This window comes from Heterodontus francisci, chromosome 6 (assembly GCF_036365525.1).
Source record: "Heterodontus francisci isolate sHetFra1 chromosome 6, sHetFra1.hap1, whole genome shotgun sequence".
Taxonomy (NCBI): Eukaryota; Metazoa; Chordata; class Chondrichthyes; order Heterodontiformes; family Heterodontidae; genus Heterodontus; species Heterodontus francisci.
In genome coordinates this window covers 60,623,693-60,650,324 of record NC_090376.1, presented here as the reverse complement: position 1 = coordinate 60,650,324, position 26,632 = coordinate 60,623,693, and the positions used below count along the sequence as shown (strand labels likewise).

The 26,632-nt window shown below is 45.5% G+C and overlaps 1 protein-coding gene across 2 annotated transcripts in view; it reads left to right on the top strand.

The window, feature by feature from the left end:
• Positions 1 to 26,632, top strand: part of dync2h1 (dynein cytoplasmic 2 heavy chain 1) — an 836,995-nt gene that overhangs the window by 581,719 nt on the left and 228,644 nt on the right. For both annotated transcript variants that reach the window (XM_068033753.1, XM_068033752.1), the window contains exons 77-78: positions 1,162 to 1,322; positions 10,583 to 10,708. In XM_068033753.1, coding sequence (XP_067889854.1) covers positions 1,162 to 1,322; positions 10,583 to 10,708 — 287 coding nt within the window. The remainder of the gene's footprint in view (positions 1 to 1,161; positions 1,323 to 10,582; positions 10,709 to 26,632) is intronic.

The following is a 26,632-nucleotide window of genomic DNA, read 5'->3' as shown; positions in this document are numbered from 1 at the left end:
GCGATGGTAATGCCATTGAATGTCAAGGGGAGATGGTTAGATTCTCTCTTGTTTGAGAAGGTCATTACCTGGCACTTATGTGGCACGAATGTTACTTGTCACATATCAGCCCAAGCCTGGATGTTGGTCCAGGTCTTGCTGCATATGGACATGGGCTGTTTCAGTATCTGAGGAGTTGTGAATGGTGCTGAACATTGTGCAATCATCAGCGAACATCCGCACGTCTGACCTGATTATGGAGGGAAGGTCATTGATGAAGCAGTTGAAGATGGTTGGGCCTAGGACACTACCCTGAGGAACTCCTGCAGTGATGTCCTGGGACTCAGATGATTGACCTCCAACAACCACAACCATCTTCCTTTGTGCTAGGCATGACTCCAACCAGCAGTGAGTTTTCTCCCTGATTCCCATTGACTTCTTCTCCCTGATTCCCATTGACTCCAGTTTTGCTCGGGCTCCTTGGTGCCATACTCGGTCAAATGCTGCCTTGATGTCAAGGGCAGTCACTCTCACCTCACCTCTCGAGTTCAGCTCTTTTATTTGGATCAAAGCTGTAATGAGGTCAGGAGCTTAGCGGTCCTGGCAGAACCCAAACTGTGCATCAGTGAGCAGGTTATTGGCTTGCCAAAATAAAGTTTAAAAATTCTATTCTACACCAGACAGACCCTTTCACAAGCTCCTTAAGGAGGCTTAGGGGCTGTTAATTGGCAGTGAGCAGGTTTCCTACTTCCTCCCACCCCTCCCCTCCCCCCCCCCCCCCCCCCCCCACAGTCCTTTGAAAATTACAAACTGCCCGGAGCCGTCAGGATCCCAGGACGACCTCCGGGACCACGATTTTGAAATTGGGCCTGCACTGGGTCCTGACCCTGTGACCCTTTGAAAAATATGGCCTTTTGTGTCCTCCTCAAACTTGCTTTCCCACCTAACTTTATAACATCAGCAAACTTGGCTACAGTACACTCTGTCCCTTTATCCAATTCATTAGTCTGGATTGTATATGGGAATGTGCAAACTAAGTTTTCTTTGTGCTATATTTCATTTTACTTTTACGTTTACACAGGTTTTAACACATTCTCCTTGTATGTTTATATTGGTTTTGATTTCAGTAACTCGCTTATTTTCCATCATTTGAAATATTAAACAGGATTTGCTTTCTTTTAGGAATGAAAGAGTTGTCCCCACCACCTTTGAATCTGAAGCGTCTTATAAGTGAGACACTGGCAGCTGAGCCAATTCTCATTATTATTTCGCCTGGTGCTGATCCTTCCCAAGAACTTCAAGAGCTGGCTAGTGAAACTATTGGCAGAGAAAACTTTCATGAGGTATGGAAGCAAGAGAGAAATATTCAAATGGTTTTAAACATTTATAGACATCTAACAGTAACTGACCTAGAAAATGCTTTTGGCAGATGAATATTTAACGTGTCCATATGATATTCCTGTGTCTACTGTTTAACACAGGCATTAATCCATTTATAGTAAATCAGTTGATGTTTCTACTAAAATAGGAGTCAGAATAATACCAAGGAAGGACATTAAGTGGGCTGAATTTTATGGGCCCTACTGAGGCAGGGTCAGAGCTGAGGGTCCCATAGAATCGTGACTGGTGGCAGAGGGCACATCGCCGCCCTGTCGCCAAGCGATTTTACCGGGGGCGGGATAGGCCAATGACGGCCTTCCCGCCCAGAGGCCAATTGAGGCCCTTAAGTGTCCTTTAACTGACACTTAAGGGCCTCTTCCCGCCACTGCTGGGATCTAACCAGCGCCGGGGGATGCCTCCGCCACACAAGGAGGGCACCTTGTAAAATGAGGTGCCCTCCCAGCGAGCTTGGGGGTGGGGCCACTCCTCTGTGGGCAATCTGTGGCCCATGGAGGACCCCCGCTGCCTAAAGCTCTACCTCCATGGGTTCCCCTCCCCCTGGGCCATGCCCAACCCCCTCGCCATGGCCTCCCGGACTGGCCCCAGTGAACCCCACCTCACTTACCTGAGGTCTGGGGGTTCCTGTGCTGGACTTGGGTCCAGGGCCTCTGCAGTACCGGCACTGCCACTGCTCCCAATGGCACTGCCAATACTGCTGAGCTGCCGGCCCTGTGATTAGACAGCAGCTGTTGGAGGCAGGATCCCCGTCTTCAGAGGTACGGAGATCCTGGAGCTGGATACTTCATCTCTGGAACAAAGGCGGATCATGCCGGGGGGCGGTGGGGTTGAGGAAAGGCTGAGGTGGGGTTCCTCCTGTCTTTTCAGCCCTGTGCGAGGAGCCCTGCCGCCTCCACAAGATCAGCCAGTGTTTATTTGCTAATTAGCAATTCCTAGGTTATAAATGTGAAATGCAATGACTGTGTGTTGAGCTATTTTATTTGTTACACTAAGCAAAGCTCTTCATATTGGAATCATATTGGGAGCTGGATTTACAATCAAACAGCATGAGGCAGATCATCAATACATTTTAACACATCGAGCTATATTTATTTTTTCAGAGTGAATGCATATAAATAAGTTGTATTTTAAATCCAAAATTATTAAGTCTTACTCTAAATGTGCAGAATGGGTGTGTAATTGCACAAATTAATTTCAGTGTAGCTAAATGTGAGATGGTGCAGTTTAGTAGAAAGAATAAGCATGGCTTGGCATGTGAGCTGCATGGAAGATGGCAGGATCCCAAAGGACGCATTGTACAGCGAGCACGTTACTGGTATCAGACCCACCGGCTGTCCATGTCTCCGCTTTAAAGACGTCTGCAAATGCGCATGAAGTCCTGTGACATTGACCACACGTCGTGGGAGTCAGTTGTTAGTGATCGCCAGAGCTGGCGGACAGCCATAAAGACGGGGCTAAAGAGTGGCGAGTCGAAGAGACATAGCAGTTGGCAGGAAAAAAGACAGAAGCACAAGGAGAGAGCCAACTGTGCAGCAGCACCAACGACCAATTTTATCTGCAGCACCTGTGGAAGAGTCTGTCACTCTAGATTTGGCCTTTATAGCCACTCCAGGCGCTGCTTCACAAATCGCTTACCACCTTTAGGCGCTTACCCATTGTCTCTCGAGACAAGGAGGCCGAAGAAGAAAAAGAATAAGCAGTCCACAAATTCCTGGGAAAATGAGTCTAAATGTAGTAGAGGAGGAAAGGAATTGGTACAGATACACAAGTCACAAAGTAACGACACAGGTTAATAAAGCCATTTAAAAAAAAAAAGCACAGGGGCCCATATTTAGAGGGATAGAATTGAAAAGCAGAGAAGTTATGCTAAGCTGGTATACAAATTTGGTTAGACTTGAAGTACCGTGGACAGTTCTGGGGGACTAAATTATATAGCCCCCTAATCTGTGCGCTGGGATTACGATACACGATTAACCCGTGCCCTTTTCTGCAGCACAGACAGCACGTGAGCATCGTGGTGCCTGCAATTTTAAATAATTTCCGTGTCCAGCCAGCACTAACCGTGCTATTAGATGGCTGAATGTCTGAGCAGCTAGCCTGCACCTCTTAAAGGAAAGGTTGGAATAGGTGCAGGCAGTCCTGGGGGAGCAAAATGACCTGGGAAAGACAAAAGAATGGCACAACATGGAAGAGAACAGGATCAAAGGTTTTCGGACACTGCACTGGACACCTTGGCGGATGACGTACAAAGGAGGAGAGATGGCCTCTTTATCCGCAGGGGACCAGGAGGCCTTCCAGACACAAGCTCAGAAGACAGTGGGAGCAGATAGCTGTGGAGATCAATGTGAGGAGTAAAGCCCCGAGGACCTGGATGCAGTGCCACTCGACGTTCAATCAGCTCATATGAGGGATCAAGGTAAGTGAGTGCATATTCAAATGCCATATCCTACCAACTCAACTACTAGCCTCACACTGTTCAATTCGGCACAGCCCTATTAATAACCTTTTAAAAAAATTCATTCATGGGATGCGGGCGTCGCTGGCCAGGCCAACATTTATTGCCCATCCCTAATTGCCCTTGAGAAGGTGATGGTGAGCTGCCTTCTTGAACCGCTGCATTCCATTTGGGGTAGGTACACCCACAGTACTGTTAGGAAGGGAGTTCCAGAATTTTGACCCAGCGACAGTGAAGGAACGGCGATATAGTTCCAAGTCAGGATGGTGTGTGACTTGGAGGGGAACCTGCAGGTGGTGGTGTTCCTATGCATTTGCTGCCCCTGTCCTTCTAGTTGGTAGAGGTCGTGGTTTGGAAGGTGCTGTCGAAGGAGCCTTGGTGCATTGCTGCAGTGCATCTTGTAGATGGTACACCCTGCTGCCACTGTGCGTCGGTGGTGGAGGGAGTGAATGTTTGTAGGTGGGGTGCCAATCAAGCAGGCTGCTTTGTCCTGGATGGTGTCGAGCTTCTTGAGGTTTTTGGAGCTGCACCCATCCAGGCAAGTGGAGAGTATTCCATCACACTCCTGACTTGTGCCTTGCAGATGGTGGACAGGCTTTGGAGAGTCAGGAGGTGAGTTACTCGCCTCAGGATTCCTAGCCTCTGACCTGCTCTTGTAGCCATGGTATTTATATGGCTACTCCACTTCATTTTCTGGTCAATGGTAGACCCTAGGATGTTGTTAGTGGGGGATTCAGCGATAGTAATGCCATTGAATGTCAAGGGGAGATGGTTAGATTCTCTCTTGTTGGAGATGGTCATTGCCTGGTACTTGTGTGGCGCGAATGTTACTTGCCACTTATCAGCCCAAGCCTGGATATTGTCCAGGTATTGCTGCATTTCTACACAGACTGCTTCAGTATCTGATTCGTCACGAATGGTGCTGAACAATGTGCAATCATCAGCGAACATCCCCACTTCTGACCTTATGATTGAAGGAAGGTCATTGATGAAGCAGCTGAAGATGGTTGGGCCTAGGACACCACCCTGAGGAACTCCTGCAGTGATGTCCTGGAGCTCAGGTGATTGACCTCCAACAACAACAACCATCTTCCTTTGCACTACGTATGACTCCAGCCAGCAGAGGGTTTTCCCCCGATTCCCATTGACCTCAGTTTTGCTAGGGCTCCTTAATGCCAGTCTCGGTTAAATGTTGCCTTGATGTCAAGGGCAGTCACTCTCACCTCATTTCTTGAGTTCAGCTCTTTTGTCCATGTTTGAACCAAGGCTGTAATGAGGTCAGGAGCTGAGTGGCCCTGGCAGAACCCAAACTGAGCGTCACTGAGCTGGTTATTGCTAATCATGTGCTGCTTGATGGCACTGTCAATGACATCTTCCATCACTTTACTGATGATAGAGAGTAGACTGTTGGGGTGGTAATTGGCCGGTTTGGACTTGTCCTTTTTGTGTACAGGATATACCCGGGCAATTTTCCACATTGCCGGGTAGATACCAGTATTGTAGTTGGACTGGAACAGCTTGGCTGGGGGCGCGGGAAGGTCTGGAGCACAGGTCTTCAGTACTATTGCCCGAGTATTGTCAGGGCCCATGCCATTTGCAGTATCCAGTGCCTTCAGTTGTTTCTTGATATCACGCATAGTGAATCGAATTGGCTGAAGTCTGGCATCTGTGATGCTGAGGACTTCAGGAGGAGGCCGAGATGGATCATCAACTCGGCACTTCAGGCTGGAGATTGTTGCAAATGCTTCAGCCTTATCTTTCGCACTGATGTGCTGGGCTCCCCCATCATTGAGGATGGGGATATTTGTGGCACCATCTCCTCCAGTTAGTTGTTTAATTGTTTACCACCATTCATGGCTGTACTTGGCAGGACTGCAGAGCTTAGATCTGATCCATTGCTTAAGGGATCGCTTAGCTCTGTCTATGCCATGCAGCTTACGCAGTTTGGCATGCAAGTAGTCCTGTGTTGTAGCTTCACCAGGTTGACACCTCATTTTGAGGTATGCCTGGTGCTGTTCCTGGCATGTCCTCCTGCACTCTTCGTTGAACCAGGGTTGGTCTCCTGGCTTGATGGTAATGGTAGAGTGGGGGATGTGCCATACCATAAGGTTACAGATTATGGTTGAGTTTTGCATTGCTAGATCTGTTCGAAATCTATCCCATTTAGCACGATGGAGGGTATCCTCAATGTGCAGGTGGGACTTCATCTCCACAAGGACTGTGCGGTGGTCACTCCTACCAATATTGTCATGGACAGATGCATCTATGGCAGGCAGATTGGTGAGAATGGGGTCAAGTATGTTTGTCCCTCTTGTTGGTTCCGTCACCACTTGCTGCATACCCAGTCTAGCAGCTATGACCTTCAGGATTCGGCCAGCTCGGTCAGTAGTCGTGCTATCGAGCCACTCTTGGTGATGGATATTAAAGTCCCCCACCCAGAGTGCATTCTGTGCCCTTGCCAGCCTCAGTGCTTCCTCCAAGTGGTGTTCAACGTGGAGGAGTACTGACTCATCAGCTGAGGGAGGACGGTAGGTGGTAATCAGCAGGATTTTTCCTTGCCCATGTTTGACCTGATGCCCTGAGACTTCATGGGGTCCAGAGTCGATATTGAGGACTCCCAGGGCAACTCCCTCCCGACTGTATAACACTTTGCTGCAACATCTGGTGGGTCTGTCCTGCAGGTGGGACAGGACATACTCAGGGATGGTGATGGTGGTGTCTGGGACATTGTAAGGTATGATTCCGTGAGTATGACTATGTCAGGCTGTTGCTTGACTAGTCTGTGGGATAGCTCTTCCAACTTTGGCACAAGCCCCCAGATGTTAGTAAGGAGGACATTGCAGGGTCATCATGGCTGGGTTTGCCTTTGTCGTTTCTGGTGCGTAGGTCGATGCTGTGTGGTCCGTCCCGTTTCGTTCAGAGAATCACCTACACTGGCTTCTCTTCCCGATCGAGCTTCAGGTACCCCTCAAGGATCTATTCTTGGCCCCCTCTTGGTTGTCATCTACATGCTGCACCTCAGCAACATCATCCAAAAATACATAGTCAGTTTCCACATCGACATTGAAGACACTCAGCGCTGCCTCACCACCACCTCTCTTAATCTCTTCACTGCTTCTAAGTTGTCAGACTGCTTGTCCGACATCTAGCACTGGATGAGTAGAATTTTCCTCCAATGACATATTGTGAAAACCAAAGCCATTGTGTTTGTTCCCTACTGCAAGCTCCGTTCCTTAGCTACAGACTCTATCACTGTCCCTGGCAACTTTCTGAGGCTGAACCAGACTGTTCGCAGCTTTAGAGTTATATCTGAGCCCAAGATGAACTTCTGACTACATACCTGCACCATCACTAAGACAACTAATTTCCACCTCTGTAATACTGCCTGACTCTGCCCTTTCCTCAGCTTATCTGCTCAAGCGCTTATTGCTGTGGCTGGCTTCCCATCTGCATAAACTTGAGGTCATCCAAAACTCTGGTGCCCATGTCTTCACTCACATCCAGGTGCCATTCACCCATCATCCCTGTGCTCGCTGACCTTCATTGGCTCCCAGTTAAGCAACACCTTGACTTTAAAATTCTTATCCTTGCTTTTGGACCCCTTCATGGCCTCGACCCTTACAATCTCTGCAGTCTTTCTACCCTCTGAGATTTCTGCGCACCTCTAATTCTGGTCTATTGCTCCTTGATTTTAATCAGTCTACCAGTGGCAGCTCTGCCTTCTGCTGCCAAAACCCTAAGTTTCCCTTCCTAAACCTCTCTGCCATTCTTCCTCTCTTTCCTCCTTTTAGACGCTCCTTGAAACCTACCTCTTTGGCCAAGCTTTTGGTCATCTGCCCTAATATCATCTTATGTGCTTTAGTGTCAAATTTTGTTTGACAGCGTTCCTGTGAAACACCTTGCATTGTTTTACTATGTTAAAGGCGATATATAAATGCAAGTTGTTGTTGTTAGAAGACAGGCACTAAGGGATTGCACAAGGGTGATTAGATGACTTTTGTATGCAATATGCAATGATCAGATTTATAAATTTGATTTGTAATGTTTATTACGTGGCCAAGTGGTGCTGTGATGGCCAGTGACAGAGAGGAGGTAAGTTGTGGGACATTTGGTGAATGGGGAAATTGGGTTGTGTTTGCTGGTATTGCCAGCCTTCTTGGATAGTCCAATCAGAAAGGAGCTGTCTAAGTTGCCTCCTATGTGCCTCTTCCTCCTCCGGCTGCTGAGCTGCTTGCTCTACAGCTGGTGTCAAGGGTGAGGTTGTGCAGCATGCAGCAGGTAACAACGATTCTTGAGACCCACTCTGCTAACTACAGCAGGACTCCTCCAGAGCGGTCCAGGCAGTGGAAGTGTTGGCTCAGCATGTCTGGTCCATCACATTTTTTGTGGCAACATGGATTTTATTGTATTCTTGTTGCATACATTTGTATGGGTTGTGCATCGATCATCAGCCATGCTGTCAGTGGATAGCCCCTGTCGCCCAGTAGCTACCCTTTGGTTTGCTGTAGTTGCTCAAATGCAGCTGACAGAGTGGCATGCTGCTGAATGAAAACATCATGACTGCTGCTCGGTTATCAAGCATTGGCCTGCATGATTCTCAGCATATGGTCACACACCAGCTGGACTTTGAGGGAGTGGAATCTCTTTTCTTTGTAATATAGGGCAACGTTGACATGTGGTGCCCGCGAGGTGATGTGTGTGCAGTCAATGCACTGTGCACCCATGGGGAAGCTTGCAATTCTAGCGAAGCCACATGCTTGCTCTGTCTGCTTCTCTTTGGCAAGAGAAAATGAAACTTGATTATCTTTTAATGAATCGAGAGCATCAGTGACTTCCCTTAAGCAACAGTGGATGGCAAATTATGAGATGTTGTAATTATTTCCAGCTTCAAACTGGATGGAGCCCGACGCATAAAAGTTTATTGCCATTGTCATCCTCATAGCCACTGGCAATGCGGTCCTTGCCCTGCAGCAAGTGGCAGACTCAGTGAGGATGTCCTTACTGAAAGATAGACGCCTCACATATTGTTCCTCGCTGAGGTTTGGGTAGAATGGTTCCCTTAACACTCTGGGTGGATATGGCCATCTATTGAGAGCCCTTCTCCGCTCCTCCTCCCTCTTCCAGGAGCTTATCCTGCTCTGTATGGCCTCTGTCCATTTGCCAAGTCGTGTTGTATTCCAACAGGAAAGGCCTACTAGTATTGCCATGTCTTGGAGAAAATGATTTGTGCAGAAGCCTTGAAGTCAGCAAAAATCCTTCAGCACCTGCCACACCACTCCCTGTAAACTTTGGCAACATTAGTCAACTATAGAAAGCACCTAACAGCTGGAGAATTGAAGCAACAGCCAGAAGAAATCAACCAACAACTAATCTGTAAGTAGTTGCTGATCCCTTTAAATTGAGCTGCTGGGGCGTCCTTTCTGCTGCTGAATCCGAGTTCAGTTATACAAGGTTAGTAGAGGGCGCTACCTGGAGCATTGAGCTCCAGAATAGTACCGCTGGCATCAAATCAGTTTTGCATGTTGATTGATGTCATGATCTGTCTGCTCTGCACACTTGTGACGAGCATTCACCATGCGCATGCAAATGCCTTCACCAGTATGTAGTCCAGCGTAACTCACCCCAGAATTGTATGTGTATGCCACAGACTCAATTGTGGCACTAAGTGACACCTGTAGTGCCCAAGCAATGGGTGCTACCAATTCGAATTTCCCACTGCTGGTCTCTGTATTATAAGATGGGTGTAAAGCCACTGGAGAAGGTGGAAAAACAATTAGTGAGGATGATATGTGAACTGAGAGCTTATTAGAAAAAATTGAACAGGCTGGGACATTTCTCTGGAAAAGAGAAGGCTGAGGGGTGACCTGATCGAGATCTTTAAGATTATGAAAGTCTTAGGCTTTACCAGGTGGCAGAGTAATGCTGTACCTAGGTCAGGAAGATAATGAGCAGTATTAAGTGACAGATTTTTAATAATGGGTTCAGAAATGGCCATGTACAGTTTAACTCAAATGAAATAACTTTGACAAGAGATTCGCCCAGTAAACCAGTCACCTAGGGAAGAAAATCAGCCCTCTCCTCTTTTGATTTTTAATAATTGTCGAATCTGGTAGACTGTATTCTTGTCTTTAGAAAGAAATAACATAGACAAGTAAATGGAACTGTACCTGGTACTGATTTAACTTTTTAAATTTCCAATATCTGAACTTGGAATTCAAATTATTTCAGAAAACTTTTAATATAAATTTGAGGGTAAATTTGGTAATGCAGTAGGTAATACATCTATGTGGCATTTTGTTTTCAGAGAATATGTTTAGTCTCAGATGTTTTTTTTCTGTTTTTGAACAAATGTCATTTATAAGGAGCATAACACTTTAAGACTTATTTGGTTGATTTCTTCTTGGATGGAGGCTTATGATATCAAGGTAGGGAGGTAACAATATAGAGTTAGATAAGATGTAAACATTCAGACTGCAAAGATCTTACTCTAAATGTAAACAATGTCTGAAGTATTTGATCTGATTTAATTAAATTGTGCTTTTTATAAATCTTTAGCTTAAAAGCAGAAAACTTATTTTGTTACAGTGCATGAGCTATATTGCCTTTACTGTGCCAGCTGAGTTTTAGTGTGTGATATCACAGCTGTTCAGTTCTCTTTATGTTTAACTAGTGACTCATGATTATTAAATATTTCACATTTCAAAGGCATTAGCAGAGGCAATTTTTTTTGTTTTTTTCTACCATCTGCAGGTGGCTATGGGCCAGGGTCAAGCTGATATAGCCATCCAAACACTAAAGGAATGTGCACGCAATGGAGAATGGCTGTGTTTAAAGAACTTGCATCTGGTTACAGTCTGGCTACCATTTTTTGAAAAGGTAAGGAGTATTATTGCTTCAAACTCATTTGGAGTCCCAATCAGAACTTTATACCTCTAATACTCTGCCAACTAGTGAGTATTTTGTTTCTATAATCTGTTAAAATGTTCACTGGATAAATCTCTTGTCAAAGTTATTTGAGTTAAACTGTACATGACCATTTTTTATGCCATTTATTAAAAAAACGGTGATCATAATCATGCCTGCTGGAATGTCAAATCTTTGATGTTTCTAGTATTCTTACACTGTCATTAAACAGATATTTATTTTGATTATTAGCTTTTTCAAAGACAAATTTCTGAATCACTAGCAATAAATTGCAATAAAGTAATTCTTGTTTGAAATTTTGTAGCATTAGGAATAGAAAATAATACGTACATAACAACTGAAAAAGCAAAAAGGCAGTCAAATTACACAAAATGGTGGACAAACACAAATGGTTTCAAAGAAGCTGTTCTCATATATACCCATTGCATGTTCTCTTATGCTTGTATTCTTGTTGACTAATGAATAACCAAGACCTACACAAAAACCCATCCATGTGAACCCTGCTTGGTTGCACTGTTCTAAGTATGGGGAACAGAGGTAAAATAGTGTTATTAAATAACATTCTAGAGAATATTTCATTGAGGCCAGTCATAGCATACTCCAAAATGAATTCCATTTCTGTTATATACTTATTCTTGATTACTTGTCTGTTCACAGAAGCTTTTCACAGCATTTAATGAATTTCTTTGAAAAACGTTAGTATTTTAAAGAAAATCATGGAAGAGATGGCACATCATTGAATATTAATTTAATCCTTGGGGATAATAGGAGTTCTGTGCAGAGTTATATCCAGTGTATTGGCAATCATCATGTAAATAAATTCCAGCTCCCCAGGAATATGTTTCAAATATTAGCTGGATGTGAGCTGGAGCTATAGAACCACCAAGATTTGTAAAAGGTTAAGGGGTAGAAATTGGATGTTGTTGCACCTATTTTCTGGGTAAAAAATTAAGGTTAGTGAGACCAATTCTGGGTGCAAGCTCTCCCACTCTATCACCCCTGGAAATGCAGTGGCCGCCATATTGGCAGTCAGTGAGTTCTAAGTTTGCTGGGTGCCCACCTAAAGCAGGCATTAGGTGCTTTGAATATGCAAATATGGTGTCTAATTGCAGTTTTAGGATCCCAATCTAAAATTGGACATTAACATGTGGCGTGTATGCTCCCTCCAGTTGTTTTTGGGGTTTTCAGCAGCCTAACCAGTAGTCTTCAAACCAATGCCACTGACAAATATTGTCCCAACATGTGTTTTTTTTCTTCCTTATTCTAGTTTTCATAGTCCCAAGATTATCTTAATTGTTATGGAAACATTGAAGTAAAAAGATTTTTTAATAAAACTCCATCTATAATGCCACAACACCTAGCTTTCAGAAACGGATGATCAGATAGGAATTCTGAACTCTAGGCCTGAATTTTGTGTAGCCAGAAGGTGCAGGAGTGGAGGCGTGGGAGGGCCGCAAAATTGGGATGGACGTGCTTGCCCGTAAACCCGATGTCATGACGCGGTTCCGGATTTTGTCTGTGGCAGGAAAGCTTGGAGGCAGTGTTGCCGCGCTGGCGCAGAGGGCCTGTCGGGCGCAAAAGTAAAACGGAAAAGGTAGCCAAACCATGGTTTACAAGGGAAATTAGAGATAGCATTAGATCCAAGGAAGAGGCATATAAATTTGCCAGAAAACACAACAGACCTGAGGATTGGGAGCAGTTTAGAATTCAGAAAAGGAGGACAAAGGGATTGATGATGAAGGAGAAAATAGAGTACGAGAACAAGCTTGCGAGGAGCATAAAAACTGACTGTAAAAGTTTCCATAGGTATGTGAAGAGAAAAGGTTTGATGAAGGCAAATGTAGGTCCCTTACAGTCAGAAATGGGAATTTATTATGGGGAACAAAGAGATGGCTGACCAACTAAATGCATACTTTGGGTCTGTCTTCACAAAGGAGGTCATAAATATCATAGCAGAAATGTTGGGGAACACAGGGCTTAGTGAGAGAGAGGAACTGAAGGAAATCAGTATTAGTAGAGAAATGGTGTTGGGGAAATTGATGGGATTGAAGGCTGATAAATCCCCAGGGCCTGATGGTATGCATCCCAGAGCACTTAAGGAAGTGGCCCTAGAAATAGTGGATGCATTGGTGGTCATCTTCCAAGATTCTATAGACTCTGGAACAGTTCCTACAGATTGGAGGCTAGCTAATGTAACCCCGCTATTTATAAAGGGAGGTAGAGAGAAAGCATGGAATTATAGACCAGTCAGCCTGACGTCGGTAGTGGAGAAAATGCTAGAGTCCATTATCAAAGATTATTTAGCAGAGCACTTTGAGAACGGGTAGAATCGGACAGAGTCGCATGGATTTACAAAAGGGAAATCATGCTTGACAAATCTACTAGAATTCTTCGAGGATGTAACTAGTAGAGTTGATGAGGGGGAGCCAGTGGATGTGGTTTATTTGGACTTTCGGAAGGCTTTCGACAAAGTCCCACATAAGAGATTAGCGTGTAAAATTATATCGCATGGGATTGGGGGCAGTGTATTGCGATGGATAGAAAATTGGTTGGCAGACAGGAAACCAAGAGTAGGGATAAATGGATCTTTTTCCGAATGGCAGGCAGTGTCTGGTGGGATACCGCAGGGATCGGTGCTAGGACCCCAGCTATTCACAATATAAATTAATGATTTAGATGAGGGAACTAAATGTAATATCTCCAAATTTGCAGATTACACAAAACTGGGTGGGAGAGTGAGTTGTGAGGAGGATGCAGAGAGGCTTCAGGATGATTTGGACAAGTTGAGTGAGTGGGCTAATGCATGGCAGATGTAGTATAATGTGGATAAATGTGAGGTTATCCACTTTGATAGCAAAAACAGGAAGGCAGATTATTATCTGAACGGCTATAAACTGAGAGAGGGGAATGTGCAGCGAGACCTGGGTGTTCTCGTACACCAGTCGCTGAAGGTAAGCATGCAGGTGCAACAGGCGGTTAAAAAGGCAAATGGTATGTTGGCCTTCATAGCGAGAGGATTCGAGTACAGGAGCAGGGATTGCTGCAATTATACAGGGCCTTGGTGAGGCCACACCTGGAATATTGTGTGCAGTTTTGGTCTCCTTTTCTGAGGAAGGATGTTCTTGCTATTGAGGGAGTGCAGCGAAGGTTTACCATTCTGATTCCTGGGATGGCGGGTCTGACGTATGAGGAGAGATTGATTCGGTTGGGCTTGTATTTGCTGGAGTTCAGAAGAGTGAGGAGGGATCTCATAGAAACCTATAAAATTCTAACAGGACTTGACAGGGTAGATGCAGGAAGGATGTTCCCGATGGTGGGGGAGTCCAGAACCAGGGGTCATAGTCTAAGGATACGGGGTAAACCTTTCAGGACTGAGATGAGGAGAAATTTCTTCACCCAGAGAGTGGTGAGCCCGTAAAATTCGCTACCACAGAAAGCAGTTGAGGCCAAAACATTGTATGTTTTCAAGAAGGAGTTAGATATAGGTCTTGGGTCTAAAGGGATCAAAGGGTATGGGGCGAACAGGTTACTGATTTGGATGATCAGCCATGATTATAATGAATGGCAGAGTAGGCTCAAAGGGCCGAATGGCCTACTCCTCCTATTTTCTGTGTTTCTATGACTGCTATTTAAATTGCTGAGCAGCTTGTTTCAATACATTTTCATAGAAGTGATCATGATTTTATAAGGGTTTTTAAATTTTGTCAATGGCGCACTGTGATCCTCAGCCGTTTAAAGGTGGCAGCACTGAGGCAAGGCCGCGGGAAGGCAGCCATGGGGAGCATTGGATAAGGGAAGTGGGGGGAGCGGAGGCCATTGTCAACCTGCCCACTTGGGTTCTATCTCCGGTGCTAGGGTTGGGTAGGCAGAGTATTGGGTGACAGGGTCTCGTGGGCTATATCTTGGGTGCAAGGGTTGGGTGGGCATAGTCTCGGGCTCTCTGCCCAGTCGGACTATATCTTGGGTGCTGGACTACCTGCAGGGGTGGGCACTGAGGGGCATTAGCGTGTATTCTGCGGGGAGTAGGAAATTGAAAGATGCCAAGGCAAGTTCGTTTCTGCAAGGACCGCGTGCTGCTGGGCTACTGATCAGCTGGTATGGGTCTCATACATCCTGTTTTTGTAGACACCTGTGTCACATAGCAGTGGCTCAGAGGAAGGAAGGGTCAGGATGTAGCTGCGCCCACCCATGAAGCACCAGTAGGAAAGCAGCAGCAGCTAGCTATGCCAAGAACGGCCTCCCTGCGCCGGAGAGTGTAGTGACTCAGTTACCTCCAAATGTCGAAGCGGCAGTGTCAACAAAGACTATGGCTCTCCAGGGAGGCTGTCACTGACTTATGCATCATGCTGCAGGATAAGCTGCGATCCATGGGCTCCAGTGGACACCCAAATCCCGTGGTCCTGATGATCATTGTAGCACTCAACGTCTACGCCTCTGGCTCTTTCCAAGGATCCATTGGGATATGTGTGGGGTCTCCCAGGCAGCAGGAGGTGGCCATTGCCCTGTTCAAGAGGGCCAGCAACTATGTGCGCTACTGGACCGACCATATCAGTCAGGCAGAGAGAGACTGCCGAAGTATGTAGGCATCATGATTGCTTCCCAGAACCAGGCACACAACTGCAGGAAACGCTTTCGAGTTCGGGGCCATCACTGGATTTCCCCAGGTGGAAGGTGTCATCGACTGCATGCATGTGTCCATCGAGAAGCAGCCAGCCGCCTTCATCAACAGGAATGACTTCCATTCAATCAATGTTCAGCTGGCCTGCGATCACCGAAAGCGTTTCCTGCAGTTGTGTGCCTGCTTCCGGGAAGCAATCATGATGCCTACATACTTCGGCAGTCCCAGCTGCCACAGCTTTTCTGGCCCCCCGCTTGCCTTCAGGGATGGATTCTCAGGGACAAGCACTATCCATTGAAGACGTGGCTGCTCGCGCCTGTGAGGAACCCTCACACTGCAGCACAGGAGAGGTACAACACAGTTCCAGCGACCCGGGTTCGGTTCTGGGTACTGCCTGTGCGGAGTTTGCAAGTTCTCCCTGTGACCGTGTGGGTTTCAGCCGGGTGCTCTGGTTTCCTCCCACAGCCAAAGACTTGCAGGTTGATAGGTAAATTGGCCATTGTAAATTGTCCCTAGTGTAGGTAGGTGGTAGGAGAATGGTGGGGATGTGGTAGGGAATATGGGATTAATGTAGGATTAGTATAAATGGGTGGTTGTTGGTCGACACAGACTCGGTGGGCCGAAGGGCCTGTTTCAGTGCTGTATCTGTCTTTGTTTCTATGTAACACTTGCCATGGCTCCACCCAAGTGACCATTGAGCAGGCCATTGGACTGCTGTAGTTGAGAATCTGGTGCCTGGATCGATCTGATGAAGCCCTGCAGTATGCCCCAGCAAGGGTCTCGTGTATCATTGTGGTCTGCTGTGCTCTGCACAATCTAGCATTGCAGAGAGGAGAGGCTTTGCATGATGAGGACATGATTGATCACCAGTCCTCATCTGACGAGGAGGATATGGAGGAGGCTACTGAGCAGGCACCACTGCATAGTGATTCCCTTGCAGTGGAGACCAGGGCCATTGAGAGACGCGCAAGAGACAATCTCATACATACCTGGTTCTTTCCACTATGATGGTCTCTCAAAGTAGACTCAATAAAGTCTCACCTCACTGTATTCTGCCTGTCACCTCCTTTCTATTTGGATTCTGTGCCTAGTGCCCAACTGCACCATATGCTCTGGCACATCTGAAATGTTGACGAAACGCAGCCTGTGCCTACACTGGCAGCCCATTGAGGGAGCAAGGTTGATGGCAGCACCTCCCAATTCAGGCATGAAAGACTGAGTATTTTACAGCAATGAATGTGATCTCTATGTATGACAAAATTGCAGAAAAATATATAAAGGGCGTATACAATACACCCGTGAATCCCCAAGTGCATCTAGATGCTCTTTATGAGTTTACAAGTGCTTCAATGAGATGTGACCTCTGCACAATAGCAACTGGGATGGAGGCAGACCACTGATCAGGCTACCCCTTGACCTGGGATGACTTCGGCCGACATCCTTTGCATGCCTGAGGCCTGGAGGGTCCTGGCTGGCTAAGAGGTTACTGCATAGTTGCAGGACTCTCCTCAGTCGTCACGACTACTGGAGCTGGGCTCACTAGCAGAAGGGCTGAGGAGCTACTGTCCACACTCAGAGTGCCCTGAGGGGAGACCCTAGATGTGGATATCAGTTTCTTCTCCCTTTCAAGGTGCACTTGAGCCTCCCCGCTGACCAGAGAAGAACGAGGACCTAAATAAGACTCCAGGCGCCTTGTCCTTCTCTTGCCTTGCCACTGCTGAGCTGAGCTCGTAGCCAAGGCAATGGTGGGCAGATCCTGGTACATCTGTGGGATCTGGCTCTCCATGAAGGTTGCCAACCTTTCGATGGAGGAAGCCGTGCACTCACACTCCCGAGACATGGCAGATCCTCAAGATGTTGCAACTCCAGCAAGCCCTGTGGCTCGTCATCAGCCTGGGCTCAGCATGGATCTGACCATCCACAGCCCTCTGACTGTCAGTGACCTTGGCTGTCACAGCCTCCGTCAGCTGCTCGGGCGCCTGTGTGGTGTTCTCACCGGCTTGTGACCCTGAATCTAAGCCTGAATGCTTCCCCTCCGAGGTGAAAGTATCTGCTAGTGGAAGGTGCAGGAGAGTGATGTGATGGTGCATCATATGAGTGCTTCTCTTCTTCAGAGGTCGACAGCTGTCCCCCACTCACAGCATCAGCGTGAGCATCCTGTGGAGGATACCTGCATGAGAAAACACGGACATTTTTGGGTTAGGTGTTCAGATCTCTTCGGGACAACGATGCGTGATGTGGATCTCCAGAAGTGTGGTGGTGGACATATGAACACAATCCACTCTCTCTTATGCGGAGACTCTTGTCTCACCATCCGCTATTTGAATGGCCACCCTGGGCCCCTGCTTGCTCTAGTGCCTCCTCCTCAGCCGACAACAGAGGCTGAAGATCTGGGTTGCCTCTGCCAGTCTTCGAGTTCTCCCTCATGTTATGGATCCCTTTGTCCTTCAAGCAGAAAGAGGGACATTATAAGACTTCGCAGGAAGAGTAATAGGACAGTTATGCTAGTGGCAGCCCTTCATCACCTGATGGTGGTTCCTACATGGCTCCTTACCACGTCTGCTCTCAGGGGATGTAATGGGGGTGAGCTGTGAAAGATGGTGGCCTGTTGCCGAGAAGCAGCCATGCATCTGCCAGGATGTAGTGATGCATCATCCCCTTGCCAGCACCTTTGTGGTCACTCCCTCTCCATGTTGTGCTCCCTCCCATGCAGCCACAAGCAAGCCCCAAAGTGGAGAGAGGTATGGAGGACTCACCTTGGCAGAATGAAGGAGGTCATTAATTTGCTGTCAACACTGGACCCAGTTCCATGGGGTGACCCCACAGCTGCTGACCTCCTCTGCAATCTCCATCCAGGCTTGCTTGTGCAGGCGGGAGAATCTCTTCTTGCTATCCGTTGGAAAGAGGACTTTCCGCCTTTCCCTTGCAGGCTGGAGGAGAATCTCCAGCGAGGCATTGGTAAACTGTGGGGCCACCTGGTGTCTTGCCTCTGACATGTTACCAGGTTGCTCCTGCTCTGTTACAACGGTTGTTAGTTCTTGTGCGGGAATGAGGGTGGTGTCCAGCTGTTCCAGCAGCACTTTAGTGAGGTCCAGCAGCACTCCAGCTTCGCTGCCTCACTGAAAGGCAGCAATACAAGCAGGGCTGGCAGTGCTTTAAATATGGCACCAGCACCTGCGTTGGAGTCATCTTATACTGCAATTGGATGGGCCCTGCACCTCCATTATGGTAAGTGACCGCCACCACGTGATCACAGTTGGCCGGCCACACATGTGACATGCGGCAATGGCACCTGCTTCCGGGTCCGCTACCGGCACTCGCGACGGGGTCACAAAATCTAGCCCCTACTGTGCAGTCGCAGATGTGATGAAGGTAATGTAGGCCAAACCAAACCCACAAGAATTTTTTTGGCTTCGGGATTGTTTTTAGATTGGCTAGACTAATGCTGCCCAGATGAGACATGTGTGAAACTATGCAGGGTTTTTCTTTTAGTTATGGATTAGTTCTGTATACTAGAGACTGGGGATCTTGGCACCTCCAGGAGGGTTTCACATGAAAAGGAATATTAATTTGCACAAGATAATTTAGTACCTAAAACTAAAATGACTACTATGATATCTTATAATGGAGCATCAAGCAATATATCTCACTACTGGATTTGATGATGTCCCTGATTTTAGACTGCTATGAAGCTTGCTATTTGGAGTGAAAAGAGAGAAGTCTTTTTTAAAAAGAACACATCAAAGTTGACACTTTTTGGACTGTTTTGATCAGTTTGAATTGTCCAAACATCCACAAATATTGGTGGTGCGCCTCCCCCCCCCACCCGCTTTAAAGTGGTGCAGCACTCTAATACTATCCCTGTGGTATCAGGCTTCAGGTTCCATACTTAAGCAAGCCGAAGCAAAATATAACCTTTTCATGTTATATTTCCTGATGTCATTGTACTACTTTAGTTATTTCACGTTTTACAAGATCAACTTCCACAAGCCGCTCTCCCTGTAAACTTTATGTTGTTTCCCTTTTAAAGAGTAACACTTAGTTGTGACCTAGTGGGGCTATTCTTATTTGAATCCATGTTTGTACTGGCCTATCACAAAATGAGATCACTTCGTGTTAATGTTCAGTTTCGATGAGCCAATCTTCTTACTTCTGAAATGTTTAGTAACTTCTCATCAAACCATCAAGACTACATCCCCACTTCAAGTAGCACCTTTTCATTCATGCAAACTAGGAGCAGGAGTAAGCTATTCGACTCCTCAAGCCTGCTCCACCTTCTATAAGATCATGGCTGATCTGTTTGTGGTCTTAATCCACTTTCCTGTCTATCCCCGATACCCTTTGACTCCCTTTAAAAATAAGGGGTCTCCCATTTAAGACAGAGATGAGGAGAAATTTTTCTCTGAGAGTCATGAATCTGTGGAACTCTCTTGTTTGTCAAGAATCTGTCTACCTCTGCCTTAAAAACATTCAATGACCCTGCCTCCACTGCTGTCCGGGGAAGAGAGTTCCATAGAATCACAATCCTCTGAGAGAAAAATTTCTCAGACCCCTTATTTTTAAACTGTATCCCCTAGTTCTAGTCTCGCCCACGAGGGGAAACATCCTTTCAACATCCACCCTGCCAAGTCCCCTCAGGATTAGATTAGATTAGAGATACAGCACTGAAACAGGCCCTTCGGCCCACCGAGTCTGTGCCGACCATCAACCACCCATTTATACTAATCCTACACTAATCCCATATTCCTACCAAACATCCCCACCTGTCCCTATATTTCCCTACCACCTACCTATACTAGTGACAATTTATAATGGCCAATTTACCTACCAACCTGCAAGTCTTTTGGCTTGTGGGAGGAAACCGGAGCACCCGGAGAAAACCCACGCAGACACAGGGAGAACTTGCAAACTCCACACAGGCAGTACCTAGAATCGAACCCGGGTTCCTGGAGCTGTGAGGCTGCAGTGCTAACCACTGCGCCACTGTGCCGCCCAAATGTTTCAATAAGATCACCACTCATCCTTCTAAACTCCAATGAATACAGACCCAACCTGTCCAACCTTTCCTCAAAAGATAACCCTCTCATCCCAGGAATCAGTCGAGTGAACCTTCTCTGAACTGCTTCCAATGTAATTATACTCTTAAGTAAGGCGACCAAAACTGTACACAATACTCTAGATGTGGTCTCACCAATGCTCTGTACAACAGTAGCCGAACATACGAAAATACGAATTAGGAGCAGGAGTAGGCCACTTGGCCCCTTGAGCCTACTTCGCCATTCAACAAGATCATGGCTGATCTGATTGTAACCTCAACTCCACACTGGTCCCAGCATGGTTCAGGTAAATATTGTTCCAACGGTACAGCTCCCACTTTCCCCAGTACTGGTGGCAGTGCCCCAAGAATCGACACGCATTTCTCCCACACCAATCTTTGAGCTACACATTTAACACTCTAATCTTATTTACTGTACTCCAATTTGTTCATGGCTCAGTTAGTAATCAAGAGATTATTACCTTTGAGGTTCTGCTTTTTAATTTAGCCCCTAGCTGTTCATACTTCCAATGCAGAACCTCTTCCCTCGTCCTATCTATGTTGTTGGTACCCACATGGACCACGACAACTGGATCCTCCCCCTCCCACTGCAAGTTCCTCTCCAGCCCTGAGCAGATGTCCCAAACCCTGGCATCAGGCAGGCAACACAGCCTTCTGGACTCTCGTTATTGGCAGCAGAGAACGGTGTCTATCCCCCTCACTATACTGTCCGCTATTACTACTACGTTCCTATTTACTCCCCCCTCTCTTGAATAGCTTCCTGTACCATGGTGCCCTGGTCAGTTTGCTCATCTACCCTGCAGCCCTCGCTCTCATCTATAGAAGCTGAAAGAATCTCAAACCTGTTCGATAATTGCAAGGGCTGAAACTCCTCCACTTCTGCATTCTTGAACACCTTACCTGTCTTACTCGCGGTCACATCCTCCTGTCCCTGACCAGTGACCAAATCAGAAGACCATATGGGGTGTGACTGCCTTCTGGAACAATATGTCCAGATAACTTGTACCCTTTCTGATGTATCTCAGTGCCTGTAGCTTGGCCTCCAGCTCATCAACTCTGAGCCAAAGCTACTCGAGCTGTAGACACTGCACTGGTGTCCACAAGCTCCCACATACTGCAGTTGCAACACATCACCTGCCCTGTCATCCTTATTGTATTTTAAATAACTAATTAATTATTTACTTAATTAACTTTTTAATTATTGCCTGTCCTCACCAGCACTTAGTGCACTAATTTAAACCTTGGCAATACAATAAACCTTACTGCTTAAAAAGAAAAGAACAGTAGACTCACTAGCTTCTTCCTTCCCTTCTGCTTGCCTTAATTAATTATAAGGTAGCTACATAAATTTTAATTTTATGTTTTTCTAGTTTCCAGCTATTAACACTATTAATACGCACACCCTAACAGCAGTGTACTAACCTAACTATTTACAGATACTCCCTAACAGCAGTTACTCACCAACCAATCACCTTACAACTTTCCTGTGTTGTCACTGTTAGAATTTTTTTCAAACTCAGTCAGCGCATGCTGACTCCTGAAACTGTTTAGTGCTCCCTCACAGGTCTGTGTCCTCTCTCTGAAGGTAAGTAAGTATTTTTTTGGGCACCATAAGACATGTTTTCATTCTTTCCCTCGATTGCATCATTTTAATAAGTCTGGATCTGGTCAATTTTGTGTTGTTTTGTTTTCTATAAGTGCCAGTCTGGGTGGGTTAACTCCTTCCTGAATTTGTATTGATGTTCTCCCTGAAAGGCAAGTCATATGATAATGTATTCTCCTGATTCCTATAATTTACAAATAATCTGAACATAGGGGATCAAGACCAGAGTCCTGTGTTTCCTAAATAAAGGCAATTTTCAATCTAGTACCACTTTCTAGTTTTGATGCTAAACCAAATTATCTACCCATCTGGCCTCATTAATTCTTAAAGGAATTCTTATTCTATTGGTTAAATCAATAAAAAAGATCTTTAAATTATGTAGTGGGATACAAATGCTTAACGTCATCTAAAATTCCTTTCTACTATTCTGACTATTTATTTTAAACCAGTTAATGTCTTTGCTAAAATATTGTAAGGAGGAATTTTAGATAATCACTTTAAATGTTCAGAGTTAATTTTAAATAATTAGTTTGTGTAAAATTAAATTTTTGGTAAATTGTTCTTTCTGATGCTCAATATTAAAAGTTACTTTTTGCACATTTTTTTTCTAAAATGTTTGCTGTGTAGTAAAATTGTCTGGCAATGTCTTGTATTTATAGTTTTTGCCATAATGCTTGGCTGGACTTAAATAATATTTAGCAATCTAGTTTGTCAAATTAAAAGAAAATTCATGATAAATTTTGATATGAGTTTGTTATAAAGTTAGATTCATCACTACAAACAATAGTTGATTAGGAAGCAGATAGGTTTTTTTCCTTTCAAATAATGCATCATAATTGCCTTATCTGCCTATTCAATATAAGGGAACTGTATTTTATTTATGTAAATCTTTACTAAATCTAAAGTTGAAGCATTGGGCAAGATTTCCCTCTGGGGTTTTCTGCCTGTTTTTGGGCAGCCCCTCAATGAAAAGCAGGAGATTGGCGAGGATGTCTACTGCTCCAATTAACCAACTGCACAAATTCCACCTGCCATGTTGGGCACATACTGCAACAGCTACCACCGCATGCAAGTAATAGGAGAAGGGCATGGGCTCAGCAACCCTTTTCCATCCTTGAAGAAAGCTGCCCACAAAGATTTAGCGAGCCCTGTGACGTGGATTTCACTTTTCCCAGCATTAATTTCATTCTGGTCCCTGCTACAAGTAATTTCTGACATCCTGCAACATTGATGATAAGCATCCAATCACATAGAAGAATTCTCACAGACATGAAACTAGGAAGTAACAAACAGATTTTTTCATTTATTTATAATTTGACTAAAAAGCAAAATAAATTTGGAGAAACTCATGTGAGATTAAGTTAGAAGCTTAAGTATCATAAACAAACATAAAAAAATCTATTTTAAAAATCTGTGGAAATTTTGTCATGGAATGGAGAAATTTTATATTCCAGAAATATAAAATTAGGTTTTTCAGGGCCAGTGAGATTGTTCAGTAATAATTAAGCCTTAATACATCATTAGAAACCTAGTTACACCTCATTCAATAAGGTGTATCTTTTTCAACAGAGGTTGCTGTCAGTTTCACAAAGTAATGATGGTGAATTCGGGATGAAATTAATAGTCACCTGGACAAATGCAGGTTACTTAAGGAAAGCCAGCATGATTTGTTAAGGAAAAATCATGTTTAACTATTTTGCTGGAGTTTTTTGAAGTGGTAACACAGAAGGTTGATGAGGACAATGCTGTTGATGTGATGTACATGGACTTCGAAAAGGCATTTGATACAGTGCCGTACAACAGAGAGAAAACAGAGAGTAGGAATAAACGGGTCATTCTTGTGTTGGCAGGCTATGACTAGTGGGGTACCGCAAGGATCAGTACTAGGGTCCCAGTTGTTCACAATATATATAAATGATCTGGATGTGGGGACCAAATGTAATATTTCCAAGTTTGCAGATGACACATAACTAGGTGGGAATGTGCGTTGTGAGGAAGATGCAAAGCAGCTTCAAGAAGGTTTGGACAGATTTAATGAGTTGCATTTTAAGAGTTCGCCGACAAAGTATGCGGCCGACGTAAAAAAATGCGCCCCGCCCACAAGGGCACCGCGTCACGGAGCCGCGGTGATTACAAACGCGGCGGCTCATTTGCATGGCTGTGGCATCTGCCCCCCCCACGGTCATGTGGAGGGGGCAGGTGAGCCATCGCAGGCAACAGCGTCCGTCACCAATGCGCAGGCGCTGGTGCCATTTTTAAAGGACTTACAGCCCTTAATGGAGATTTTAAAATTAAAGGGCCAAGTCAGTTCAATGATCAAATAAAAAAATTAAAGCACCATTAAATTCATTTTCCCACCCCCTCCACTGGCATTTCAAAGCATTCTTGCCCTTCCCCCCCCCCCCCCCCCCCCGCTGGAATTTGTTTATTACCAATTTGACCTTTCCTCCCCCAAATTTCGGCACCTTAGCCCTTTACCCCTTCCCATCATCCCCCTGACCCCCCTGACCAATCCACAGCAATGTCACCCCTCTTCCCCCACCCCCCCCCGTACAGAGAAACGATCCTCCTGCACCCTCCCCAAAGGTGTCGCGCCATGTTTCCCCGAATGGGGATTTGAAGGCGCGGCATTGTCGGCCACCCGAATGAAGATCAGTGCGGTGACCGAGGAGGCAACGGGGGACCCTCATTAAATCAGATATGTAAATTAGTTTACATATTTAAATGGCGGTCCCGTCGCCGAGCGGCGGGGCAGCTGCCACCAAGATCGGCATGGGGCCTGTCACCATTGGGGTCAGTGGCGGGCCTCCTCGGCACCGATCTTCATCGCCTCCATTGACAGAGGGGCTTTAAAATCCAGCCCAGTGAGTGGGCAAGAATGTGGCAGATGGAATATAATGTGGAAAAATGTGAAGTTATCCATTTTGGTAAGAGGAATAGATGTGCAGAGTATTTCCTAAATGGTAAGAGATTAGAAATTGTAGATGTACAAAGGGACCTGGGTGTCCTTGTCAATAAGTCACTGAAAGATAACATGCAGGTGCAGCAAGCAATTAAGAAGGCTAATGGTATATTAGCTTTTATCGCAAGAGGATTTGAGTACAGGAGTAGTGAAGTCTTGCTTCAATTGTATAGAACCTTGGTTAGACCGTACCTGGAGTACTGTGTGCAGTTTTGATCCCCTTGCCTTAGGAAGGATATTATTGCCATAGAGGAAGTGCAACAAAGGTTCACCAGACTTGTTCCTGGGATGGCGGGACTGTCCTATGAAGAGAGATTGGGGAAACTGGGCCTGTATTCTTTAGAGTTTCGAAGAATGAGAGGTGATCTCAATGAAACCTACAAAGTACTTAAAGGGATAGAAAGGGTAGATGCAAGTAAAATGTTTCCCCTGGTTGAGGAGTCTTGAACCAGAGGACACAATTCCAAGATAAGGGGGAAGCAACTTAAAACTGAGATGAGGAGAAATTTATTTACTGAGAGGGTTGTGAATCTTTGGAATTCTCTACCCCAGAGGACTGTGGAAGCTCAGTCATTGAGTATGTTTAAAGTGGAGATTGACAGATTTCTAAATACTAATGACATAAAGGAATATGAGGATAGTGTGGGAAAAAAGCATTGAAGGGATGATCAGCCATGATTGTATTGAATGGCGCAGCAGGTTCGATGGGCTGAATGGCCTACTCCTGCTCCTATGTTCCTATGAGCAAAATTATAGCTCATGGAATAAAAGGGACAGTGGCAACACATATACAAAATTGGCTGAGTGACAGGACACAGGTTAGTGGATGTTCTTCAGGCTGGAGGAAGGTTTATAGTGGAGTTCCCCAGGGGTCATTGTTGGGTCCCTTGCTCTTTCTGATATATATTAATGACCTAGACCTTGGTGTACAGGGCACAATTTAAAAATTTGCAGATGATACGAAACTTGGAAGCATTGTGAACTGTGAGGAGGATAGTGTAGAACTTCAAAAGGACATAAACAAGTTGGTGGATTGGCGGGAAAGTGGCAGATGCGGTTCAATGCAGAGAAATGTGAAGTGATTCATTTTGGTAGGAAGAACATGGAGAGACAATATAAAATAAAGGGTACAACTCTAAAGGGGGTGCAAGAACAGAGGGACCTGGGGGTATATGTGCATAAGTCATTGAAGGTGGCAGGACAGTTTGAGAGAGCAGTTAATAAAGCATACAGTATCCTGGGCTTTACTATTAGGGGCGTAGAGGACAAGAGCAAGGAAGTTATGTTGAACTTATATAAGACACTAGTTTGGCCTCCGCTGGAGTATTGCATCCAGTTCTGGGCACTGCACCTTAGGGAAGATGTGAAGGCGTTGGAGAGAGTACAGAAAAGATTCACCAGAATGGTTCCAGGGATAAGGAACTGCAGTTATGAGGATAGATTGGAGAAGTTGGGACTGTTTTCCTGGGAGAAGAGGGCTGAGAGGAGATTTGATAAAGGTATTCAAAATCATGATGGGTCTGAACAGACTGGATAGGGAAAAATTGTTCCCACTCGTGAAAGGATCGAGAACAATAGGGCACAGGTTTAAAGTGATTGGCAAAAGAAGAAAAAGTGACATGAGGAAAAACTTTTTC